Genomic DNA, 12,068 nt, shown 5'->3' on the forward strand with positions numbered 1-12,068 from the left:
GCCAGGTTCCCACCAACAGTGATGCAATGTCTCCCTCAGCCCTCAGTCAGCCAAGAACCAGCAGGTCATCAGGGCTAGTATTGCCTGAGTCAGTAGGTGTGAGTTCCACACACCTGTGTAGAATCAACACCTGGCCAATTTGAATTTCCAAGGGTCAGCTGGCTCTTTCAATGCCTCACAAAGAAGACTGATGTTTCCAGTCACCTCCTCCTCACAGAGATTCTTCCAGGTGAACTGGGCCAAATAAGTTAGGTCAAAAGCATTTGGAAAAATGCCCATTTGCTGGCTGGCAGACCAGTCTTGAAACAGACTCCATGAGTCCTGTTAAAGGGCAAACTGACTCCACAGTTATTCATGTCTACGATCATCCTCCAGTCTGGCTTCATTTACAAAGAAAGTTATAATTTCAAGTGATGAGTTCTATTTTATTTCACTCACTTCCTTCTACAACCTCATAGACAGGTGCTTAAAGCCTTCATAGCTACCAAGTCCCTGCTAAGGGGTAAGTTCTGTGGCTGATATCTCTACCTGTGTTATCACAAACCTCCCCTTGTTGGAAAAAAAAAAAAAAAACAACAAAAACTTAACATAGCCAAACTGGAGTGACAGATCACCTATTTTTAAGATATAAACTGTGTAGATTAATGAATCTCATATTCCCTGGCCCTTTTTTATGTGAGTGATTCAGATACATCAAAGGCCATCCTGCTTTATAAACTCCAAACACTAAAAAGGAATATAAGCCACCTTAAATAATGTATTCCCTTTTAATGCCTTGAGTGCGTGTCTTGAAATAACAAACACCGAAGCATTTAAGAGGGTGTTACAATCACATTTGCAGAGATGATCAAAAAAGCTCAAAGATCTAAGGAGTGTGCCTGAAACACAGACCCATGACATTTGTGAGACATTCCTTATGTCATTCAGTTGCCGTCCTCCAGCTGCCTTGTAAGGGACCTGTTTGTGATGATTACCTGAGACAGAGAGGAAGTCATCCACTGAGGTGATGTCATCCACGGCCTCTGTCAATACTCGGACCTGCTTCTCCCACTGGTCTTTGAAGACGTCCATGTTATCCTGAGCAACTTTGCTCTGTGGTCGGGCAGCCAGTGTCAGAGCGGCATTGATGACCTATTTGTTGGAAACAATCCAGGGACATGATGACCACACACTTCAAGAGAGGAATAAGCCAGTCAAAGACCATGTTAAAACCATGTACCCTGTACGTTCTACAGATAAGTGGGTTCTTGGTGTTCAGAAGGACAACCAAACACATAAAAGATAAAGTAGGTTTTCAACTACCATTAATTTTTGTTTGCTTTTTAAGACATAATAGTTTGCCTCAGATTTCAAAAAGTATTTACTGGACAAGTCTCATTTACTTAGCACAGATACAGCAGAAATGCCACTCTTGCTTTCCACATGTGCAAGTTTATGATTTAGCTGCCGAGACAAGGTAAATAGATATGGAACATTTAAATCACAACCCAAAACAAATAGAACAAAGTCAACAGGAGTGCAGAGTATAGTGGCACAATCCCAGCTCCCTGCAGCCTCGAACTCCTGAGCCCCAGCAATCCTCCCACCTCAGCCTCCCCAGGGACTACAGGAATGCACCACCACACCCAGCTAATTTATTTTTTGTAGAGATGGAGTCTCACTATGTTGCCCAGGCCGGCCTTGAACCCCTGGCCTCAATCAATCCTCCCACTTCAGCCTCCCAGAGCACTGGGATTACAGGTGTGAGCCACCATGCCCAGCCCCTGCCATGGTAATTCTGAAGAGACCGGTGTAGTTTATTCTTTCTGAGAAAGGTAGAACTTGAAATGGCTCATGAATGAGTAGCATTTTCCAGCAAGAGGAAATGGAGAAAGGAAAGGAGGGGCACAAGGGCTGGAGTGGAGAAGGTCACTGACAAGCTTTTGAAACAAAGTGAATGAGGCTTACCTGGGGACACAGGCTGTCAATCTGGGTGGCTGCCATCCGAACTAATTTCACCCCTTCTTCATTGTTGGAGATGGAACAGGCTAAATTGGCAACCTGTATTGAAGAGGATTTTAGTGAATATTAGGTTGGGGCAAAGGGAAAGTATACTGTTGCTCGGCCTTGTACCTTCTCTGGCAGATGTCTCTTCCAGGAGAATTCTTTCAGAAATAAAATAAGGGTACCCTGGCCTTCATGTAGAACCAACTATTACTACTTCTTATGCTAATTTAGGCATTTCTGTCAGAAGAGGCATTTCACGACTCTCAAGCATATGCAAGGTTGCGTTTTAACAGGGTTTTTGAACTGCTTTTTCTTATGAACTGCCTTGATCCGCCTACACTCTCTGGAGCCCCCTAAGACTCATCGTCAAATGCAAAAACCCTGTGATCTTGGCCTTATCAGTACTCAGTTCTGACCCTGTAGAGTTGAGTGAGAAGAATGCTACAGGCAATTATTTGGGCTTGAGAGAATCATAGTAAGCTGACAATTATGGTGCCCTGCCCCCCAAAATTCCTGATCTGCCTGAAAATTTTAGTCCACTAATAACCAACTCAAATGTTATTAGAGGCCAGCTGTTACAAGCAATGTAACGAAAAGGTTCGTAGCATTCAATACACAATGGTGGAGTACATAGTAAATTACAATGTGAATGTCTAGTATAAAGACATTCAAAATTCGACGGCCTCTGTGGTTCCTGGCCCCTTCCATCTTCAAAGCCAACAGTTTTTCTTTTTTCTTCCCCATCCTGGGTTCCTGGCCCAAATTTGAATGTCTTCTTTACCCCCAATTCCTTGGTTCCTGGCCCCTTCCATCTTCAAACAGTTGGCTCTGAAGATGGATGGGGCCAGGAACTAAGGAGGGGAGAGGGAGCAAGACATTCAAATTTGATTTTTGGGAACACTATGCTACCCCAAACAGTCAGACTGAATTCAAGTTCCCAGGTCAAGTGGTTCAACTTATGTTATTCCTTCTCTTGAAGGAGAGTTGGTAATTCAAGGTGAGATTGATTAGCCAAGGTCAGCAGCTACAAAGCCACCATCAAAAGACCAATCTGTCCCATCAGGCTGGTATCAAGACAACACAAGAATGGGGATATGAAAAGTCAAATAAAAGGAGAAGGACAGCAAGGGGTAGGAGCTATGGTGCAAACAGAACAAGTGATTAGCAGATAGAATCCCCGGAGTCTTTTGGCCACCTGCTTTTTTGATATCCTGCTTATGTCTGGTCTCCAAAACTGAGCTGCTCTCCTCCCATGCCTTAATGTCCTAGGATTTTAGAATGTACCACCCATGCTTATAGTTCCTAATGTGAAAGAAACCTTAGGCAGTATGACATAGTGACAAGACTATAGGCCTGGAGATCAGAAGGCTCAACCATTGGGCATCTTTATAAGTCATTTTGCATCTTAGATTGCTGCTTCCTTATCAGCAACATGAGATGGGTTGAGGGTGATAGAATACTTTTAAAGATTACTTCAATAAACCATTAGTGTAAAGAATAGGGTTTTGGAGTTATTAAGGGAGAAAGAGGATGCATTATATCTATTTCAGTGAGAAAATGTACCAGGAGAAATTATGACAACTGAATTCCAAACATTACCATTTAGTTTCTTATAGTTTATAGTTTACCTTTGATTTTCATTATTTTACTTAGTTTTCAAAATAAGTGTGAAAAGACATATGCCTTCTTGGGACCATTCACAGAAAAAAAGACATATGTCTACTTGGGACCATTCACAGATATCTAAGGTTCTTAGATGTGTGGCAGGGACTAACGATGCAGGTCTCTTCAATTTCTTTTTCTTATATCATAATGTCTTCACTCCACATTTTTATTCATCTGTGTTATGTCTGTATTCTATATTCTATTTCATTTTTTATACAAGTGCCTGACTCAGTGCATGACACAGAATTGGTGTTTCATACATGTTTGTTTAATAAATTAAACAATAGCTTGTAAACTTAGTGTAATTCATTGTAGACAGTAATGTGGAATACACAATGGTTAAATGGTGCCCTCAAAAATAAAGTTGAGCTTCACCCTTAATCTGGTGAGACAAATGTTCACCTTCTAGCAGATATTAACCAATGCTATGGTGTTAACCAATGGTTCCTACATTCTGATCCATGGTGTGAGTCTAGAATGCAGCTTCCCCTGTCCAAAGTGGCATGTGGGGGGGGGGGGGGAATCAAGATAGTGGAGAATCTTCTAGAAAGATACACGTATTTACAGTTCTACCTTTTAATATTCAATTAAATTTTCTCCATATCTGCTTTTGAACAACCTCTCATTCTATGAAACAGTGATAAGTTTAGATGATGGCTGTTTTTGCCCTGTACCATCCCTGCTTACTGTGTGAAAGACTTGAGATCACACTTTTGCAAACAGTGAACAATTGCTAGAGTTTAGGACAACAACAATATGAAAACTTAAAAATGCCCCAAGAATCAGGTAATTGTTTTGCATTTCTGTAAAAAGCATAAGAAATTACCAACACTCTTAATGAAATAATGGATCCAGACCAAGTCATCAGTGGTTAATATTAAAAAAAGAAAGAGCGACAACCAGATATCATGTGTTTCTTGACTGAGTGACATACCACTGTCTATGAAATATTCTTGCCAAAAGAAAAAAAAAAGATCAGCCATTTAGGATCAATTTTCAATTTACAGAAAATTCAAGAGAAAAAGAAACGTAAAATAAAACTACATACACGCAATCATGAAAAACCTGATGGTTAAAATCTGTTGGAAAAAAGACATAGATCTCAGTTGTGTCCTGAATAGAAAAAACAACAAACTGTAATATACATATATACATAAATATGTAAATAAGTAAAGACGACATTTATGAAACCATCAAGGAAATTTAAATATTAACTAGATATTTGATGATACTGAGGAGTTATTAATATTTTAAAGTATGCTAATTGTACTTTTTTAAAAAGAATCTATAGCTTTTAGAGATATATAATCAAGATGCTTGTGGATGAAATGATGTTTGGAATTTGCTTCCCAATTATCTGGGGTTGGGGAAATGGGTAGAAATGTAGAAAAAACAAGATTGGCCATTAGTTTATAATTGAAGCTGAGTGACAGTGTATGATGGTTCTTCACACATTCTTTACTTTGGGATATGCTTAATATTTTCCATACTAAAAAACCTTTAGGAAAAAAGTAGCAGCCACAACATATTATATCACCAGCTCTGGAAAACACTTTCCTGCATCTGTGAGTGTCTCCAGGGAGCACAGTGTAAGCCAGGGAAACCTGAGTGTGGTTTGGAGTTGAGGCTTGCAGACAGCAGAGGGTACCCGCCTGAGCACAGATGAAGAGTGCTGTAACTGGACTCTGTCAGTCACAGCATAGCTCCCCAGATCACAGAGCTTCCCACTTACGCTGACTGCGAGTCACCTGGCAGAAGTCAACCCTATGGGAATTAGAACTCAGAAGAGCTGGACTCTAATCGAGGGAAACACTAACCAGTAACTTCCACATAGTGAAAATAAACTTCTCTTTGTGTATCTTTTGAACTGTTTTCTCATCCTTTAAATTAAACTCTATTATCCCTTAGGCCTAATGAGGTAAACTCCTCACCAAACAGAATCTTAGTAGGGGGAAACCATGCTAGCAATGCTTGGGAAAAAAAAAAGAGCTGGCACCTCTTGATAGTCCTCCAGTTATGTATTCTCCTTAATTGTACTGATCCATAAATCCTAAAGTCTGGCAGCCTACACTCTGCAACATACTCCTGCTATTTAATTCCACTTAAAACTCAGAATTTCATTCACCTTGTATTTTCTTTGGAAACATTCTGAAAATATTTCCAATATGATGCTAAGGATTTCAGTATCTTCAGATGCAGGCTTACATATTTTAAGTTGGTCGTGGGCTCTATCCAAATCCCTACCTTCCCTTTTTTATTTTGGCTTATCTTTCTCTGCTTCTCACTGGACCCATTGGCACAGTGGTGACTATCAACTTGGTTTTATATATTTTGATTTCTAGAATTTCCTCAGCAAACGATCCTTAGCTTCATTGCCTGAGGCTGTCCCCAATCAATAATGTAGCTTGGGCCAGATGCAGTGGCTCATGCCTATAATCCCAGCAATTTGAGAGGCTGGGGCTCCTAAGAAGCCAGGAGTTGAAGACCAGCCTGGGCAATGTGGCGAAACCTCATTTCTACTAAAAATACGAAAAATAGCCAGGGTGTGGTGGCACACACCTGTATTCCAAAATACTCAGGATGGCTGAAGCAGGAGAATTGCTTGAGACCGGGAAGTGCACATTGCAGTGAGCCGAGATCATGCCACTGCACCCCAGCCTGGGTGACAGAGAGAGACTCCATCTCCAAAAAAGAAAAAAATAATATAGCTTGAAATGCCAGCTAACACCTCAACCTCAACATCAGTCCAAGATAACTATACACAGTAGGTATCTCAAAATTGATGGCTTTTTAATTTTTTAATTTTTTTTTTTTTAGATGGAGTCTCACTCTGCTGCCCAGGCTGGAGTGCAGTGGCAAGATCTCAGCTCACTGTAACCTCTGCCTCCCAGGTTCAAGTGATTCTCCTGCCTCACTCAGCCTCACTAGTAGCTGGAGTTACAGGCACCTACCACTATGCCTGACTAATTTTTGTATTTTTAGTAGAGATTGGGTTTCACCACGTTGGTCGGGCTGGTCTCGAACTCCTAGCCTCAAGTGATTCACTTGCCTCGGCCGGCCTCTCAAAGTGCTAGGATTACAGGTATGAGCCACCACACCTGCCAGTATCTGATAATTGATTTCAACAACCTGTTCTTTAACTAGATCTCTGTTACAACATCAGAAACTGTGGTAAAGTAAATGTCCTATTTTTCAAAGCTACTATTTTCTTCTCCATGGTCAATTTCTCATGATAAAGGGTGATAATGGGAAGTATGGAGGAGGAAGGGAATGGTGGACTGGAATTACTAGACCTTTGAAAAGATTAATGTGAGTGAAAAAGCAGACAATAGACTACAAATACATTGCAACCTCAAAGATGTTGAACACCACAATTAAATCTGATAGAATTTTGAAACCTGCTTGAGGCAACCAAGCAGGAAACGTTTACGAGATATACTTGCCCAACTGGTCCCCGCCTCTGCCTTCTCCACTGTTGAATTATTTACAACTTAACTGAAGCCACGAGATTTAATCGCCTTCCTGGAAGCTTAGAAAACAATACAGCATTGCATTAAGTATTAAATTTTGAGCAATTTAGATTGATCTGGGATTTCTGAAAGTGGAATAAGTCATGACTGTAGGTGGTAGAGATCGTTGGTGAGCTAATTGTACTAAATACCTACCAATCTATTAGAAAGGAAAGCTATCCTTCTTAACTTCTGAGAGCCTAACGGATCGGGGGAAGTAAAAGCCAAGAAGACGGCAAGTCTATCTCTGACATAGTACCTTAAAACCAGTTATCTTGAGGGAAAGGAGGAAGCTTAGCAGCCATCATTAGATTGTGTGCTGCTGACCACAAAAACTTTAGGATTACAGAAAAAGAAAAGACCCGTACTGCTAAGTAGAATCAGTAAACATATCATGGAGTGGTAAACTATCCAACCTGCAGATTAATTTTCCAATTGCCTGTTTAGCACTACTTTCTGGATGCTCAATGAATATAATTTCTTTTTGCTCTTCTGGGCACACTTTCTAAGTATGTGAATACTTAACATTAACTATATCATTAGCAGAATTAGAAAGGAACAAGAACAACAATAACAACAAAAAAACCAGCAAGGAGAGCCTATGCCTATGTTTTGAAGAAAGTAACTTAGTCCATTAATTGAATTTGTATTACAATTGGCATCTATCCTCTAACTCTTTAATAATCACCTCAGCAAACCAAAAGCAGAGTGACAATATTCCTAATAGGACTGTTAAAAATTGATAGAAGTAACTCAGGGGGCTGAGGCACAAGAATTGCTTGAACTGAGGAGATGGAGGTTACAGTGAGCCGAGATCGCTCCACTGCACTCCAGTCCGGGCAACAGAGTGAAACTGCGTCTCAAAAAAAAAAAAAAAAAATTGACAAAAGTAAAAAACATGTGACTCCCTCACAAAAATATATTGTGACCCAGTTGCTACAAAGATAATAAAATAATACCTAGGAATACAATTTACAAGAGATGTGAAGGACCTCTTCAAGGAGAACTATAACCACTGTTCAAGGAAATAAGAGAGGACACTAAAAAATGGAAAAATATTCCATGCTCATGGACAGGAATAATCAGTATCATGAAAATTGCCATACTGCCCAAAGTAATTTATAGATTCAATGCTATTGCCAATAAGCTACCATTCACTTTCTTTGCAGTATTAGAAAAAATTACTTTAAATTTCATGTGGAAACACAAAAGAGCCTGTATAGCCGAGACAATCCAAGACAATCCTAAACAAAAAGAACAAAGTTGGAGGCATCAGGCTACCTGACTTCAAACTGTACTACAAGGTTACAGTAACCAAAACAGCATGGCGCTTGTACCAAAACAGATCTATAGACCAATGAAACAGAACAGAGACCTCTGAAATAACACCACATGCCTATAACCATCTGATATTCGACAAACCTGACAAAAACATGCAATGGGGAAAGGATTCCCCATTTAATAAATGGTGCTGGGAAAACTGGCTAGCCATATGCAGAAAACAGAAACTGGACCCCTTCCTTACACCTTATACAAAAATTAACTCAAGATGGATTAAAGACTTAAATGTAAAACCCAAAACCATAAAAACCCTAGAAGAAAACCTAGGCAATACTATTCAGAGCATAGGCATGGGCAAAGACTTCATGACTAAAACACCAAAAGGAATTGTAACAAAAGCCAAAATTGACAAATTGGATCTAATCAAACTAAAGAGCTTCTGCACAACAAAATAAACTAGCATCAGAGTGAACAGGTAACCTACAAAATGGGAGAAAATGTTTGCAATCTACCCATCTGACAAAGGTCTAATATCCAGAATCTTCAAGGAACTTAAATTTACAAGAAAAAAAAAAAACATCAAAAAGTGGGCAAAGGATATGAACAGACACTTCTCAAAAGATGACATTTATGTGGCCAAAAAACATATGAAAAAAAGCTCATCATCACTGGTCATTAGAGAAATGCGAATCAAAACCACAATGAGACATCTCATGCCAGTTAGAACGGCGATCATTAAAAAGTCAGGAAACAGGGCGGGTGCGGTGGCTCATGCCTATAATCCCAGCACTTTGGGAGGCTGAGATGAATAGATTACCTGAGGTCGGAAATTCGAGAACAGCCTGACCAACATGGAGAAACCCCATCTCTACTAAATACTAAATTAGCCAGGTGTGGTGGCACATGCCTGTAATCCCAGCTGCTCGGGAGGCTGAGGCAGGAGAGTCACTTGAAAATGGGAGGCAGAGGTTGCGGTGAGCTGAGATCACGCCACTGCACTCCAGCCTGGACAGCAAAAGCAAAACTCCATCTCATAAATAAATAAATAAATAAAGTTGGGAAACAACAGATGCTTGTAAGGCTGTGGAGAAAAGGAATGTTTTCACTGTTGGTGGGAGTGTAATTAGTTCAACCATTGTGGAAGACAGGGTAACTATTCCTCAAGGATCTAGAACCAGAAATACCATTTGACCCAGCAATCCCATTACTGGATACACGCTCAAAGGATTACAAATCATTCTACTATAAAGACATGTGCACACACATGTTTATTGCAGCACTGTTTACAACAGCAAAGGCAAAGAACCAACCCAGATGTCCATCAATGATAGACTTGATAAGGAAAATATGGCACATATACACCATGGAATACTATGCAGCCATAAAAAAGAATGAGTTCATGTCTTTTTCAGGGACATGGATGAAGCTGAAAGCCATTCACAGCACACTAATGCAGGAACAGAAAACCAAACATGGCATGTTCTCACTCAAAAGTGGGAGTTGAACAATGACAACACATGGACACAGGGAGAGGGAACAACACACGCTGGGGCCTGTTAGGGGGTGGGGTGCAAGGGGAGGGAAAACATTAGGACAAATACCTAATGCCTGTGGGGCTTAAAACCTAGATGATGGGTTGATAGGTGCAGCAAACCACCATGACACATGTATACCTTTGTAACAAACCTGCACGTTCTGCTCATGTATCCCAGAACTTAAAGTAAAATGTATAGTGACCATTTAAAAATGCAAGATGTTTTTTAATCACCCAAAGAAAACCCCTCACAGCTACTGATAAATAGCGCATCATGGCTGTACAATTCAGTTTTGTGTGGACACCACCACAGAAAAGCAGCTCTGTCTCAAAAGTTCGCAGTCTTGTTTGAACACTCACAAGAAAAGCCAAAATGCCTGGAAGGCTGAGCTTCAATCAGACGTTAAAAACATCTACTAATAAAGTATTTAGGCATTTAACTCCAAAGTGATATGAAGTACATCAGAAAAATGAGAACATTTTCCCTTTTTCTGGCCCTGGAAATCAATTACATTAATATTTGTGATTCTGTTCAGTTTGAAACACCAGCAAATATTCACTGCATTCAACTCCCAAACACCGAATCATTTCATTAATTTTTACAGCTTCAGGTATCATATTGGTGTTTTAAGAATACACTATTGAAATAAAGCAGAACAGCAATTCAAAGGTCCATAAAGCACTTACTCCTCGTGTTAATATTTCATCATCATTGTAAATTTGAGAATAAAATGAATTTATTTACTATTAAAGGGGAATTACTTTAATTTATAGTCAGTCATGTGGCCATATAAAACCACAGAGAGGATGGTGGCACAGATTTCACACAAAACCTTTTTCTCTAAAACTATCATCACAATGAAAAGTGCTGCGGTCTCCATCTGAAGGTTTATTCATTCATCTGTGCTGATGCAATTAGTACCCACGAAGGTATTAACATATATGCCTGTCTTCTAGAGAACCTCAAGGTTCCTACAGAACATGACTTCTATAACACAAATGGAGTTTCACAATTCAGTAAGGGTGGAAATGATACACCTCCCTGAAACCTTTGAGAGGCAAGACGGAAGCAGCTGGTAGACAAAGAGGCTCAGCCTTTGATGATCAGCTTCCAGGGAGATGGGCGTAGGAATAGGCTAAATGCCACCATCAAAATTGGACTTGAAGAGAGTCAAGTCTGGCTGCCCAGAAGAATATTGTAGGAGTTGTCTCTTTTCTGCTGAGGTATTACAGAATCCTTTTCAAATCAGCAGCTACACACTGGGATAAGTTTATCAGCCTGCTTAACAGTCACTGCCATTCTCAAGGATAGAGGAAACAAATAGCAGGGATAATTTGATCAGGGAAGGATGGCTCAGTGGATGTCAGCAGCTGGGGCTTAAGTACACTGGGGGACAGGAGGAAATGAACCACTTTTTCTTGCCTCTGTTTTAAATGACCTCTATAAAGCATCTGGCACTCTTGATCATTCTACATAACTTTAAAAATCATAATTGGTAAGACGGGCTTTGAAGTCAAGCAGCCCAGAGTTTATGTTCTGACTTTTTCTCTCCAGCTGGGTGAGAGGTGTTGCATCTCTGAGCCTCAATTGTGTCTCAGTTATAAAATATAAATATAAAATATTACAATGTTGCAATAAGAGATTAGTCAACCCAGCACCCAGTAAGGATTTCAAGAATGTTACTGCCATAAGATGCACTTTATTGAAAGCCCACTATAAAAGTGAGAATATATTTGAATGACATTATCCAATCATTGATCACTCATTCAATAAATATCGAGTGCCTACATATGACAGACATGGAAGACACAAGTAAAATATTTCTTATGCCATAGATGAGCTTATATTTTGGTGGGAAGACAGAATTTAACAAAGTAATGCATTAGAAGTTGATATTGTGATGAGTATTACGAAAGAAATAAAGGGAAGACAATGATGAAAACGGAAGGGAGCTCTACTATGTGATCACTTGGATAGTTGTATTCCTCAGTTTTGTATAAAGTTACAATTCTCACTTATTTCAACCCTTGTTATATCCCAAATATTTTATAGCTTTTATTTACACTTTTAACCAATATTTTTAAATAATTGA

General features: G+C 39.7%; 1 protein-coding gene across 4 annotated transcripts in view; it reads right to left on the reverse strand.

Moving 5' to 3' along the window:
* Positions 1–12,068, reverse strand: part of CTNNA2 (catenin alpha 2) — a 1,167,663-nt gene that overhangs the window by 107,918 nt on the left and 1,047,677 nt on the right. For all 4 annotated transcript variants that reach the window (XM_015112724.3, NM_001266343.1, XM_077958576.1 and 1 more), the window contains 2 exon segments: positions 1,948–2,040; positions 975–1,131 (listed from right to left, as the gene is read on the reverse strand). In XM_015112724.3, the coding sequence (XP_014968210.1) occupies positions 975–1,131; positions 1,948–2,040 (250 nt within the window).

Source organism: Macaca mulatta, chromosome 13 (genome assembly GCF_049350105.2).
Source record: "Macaca mulatta isolate MMU2019108-1 chromosome 13, T2T-MMU8v2.0, whole genome shotgun sequence".
NCBI classification, from domain to species: domain Eukaryota; kingdom Metazoa; phylum Chordata; class Mammalia; order Primates; family Cercopithecidae; genus Macaca; species Macaca mulatta.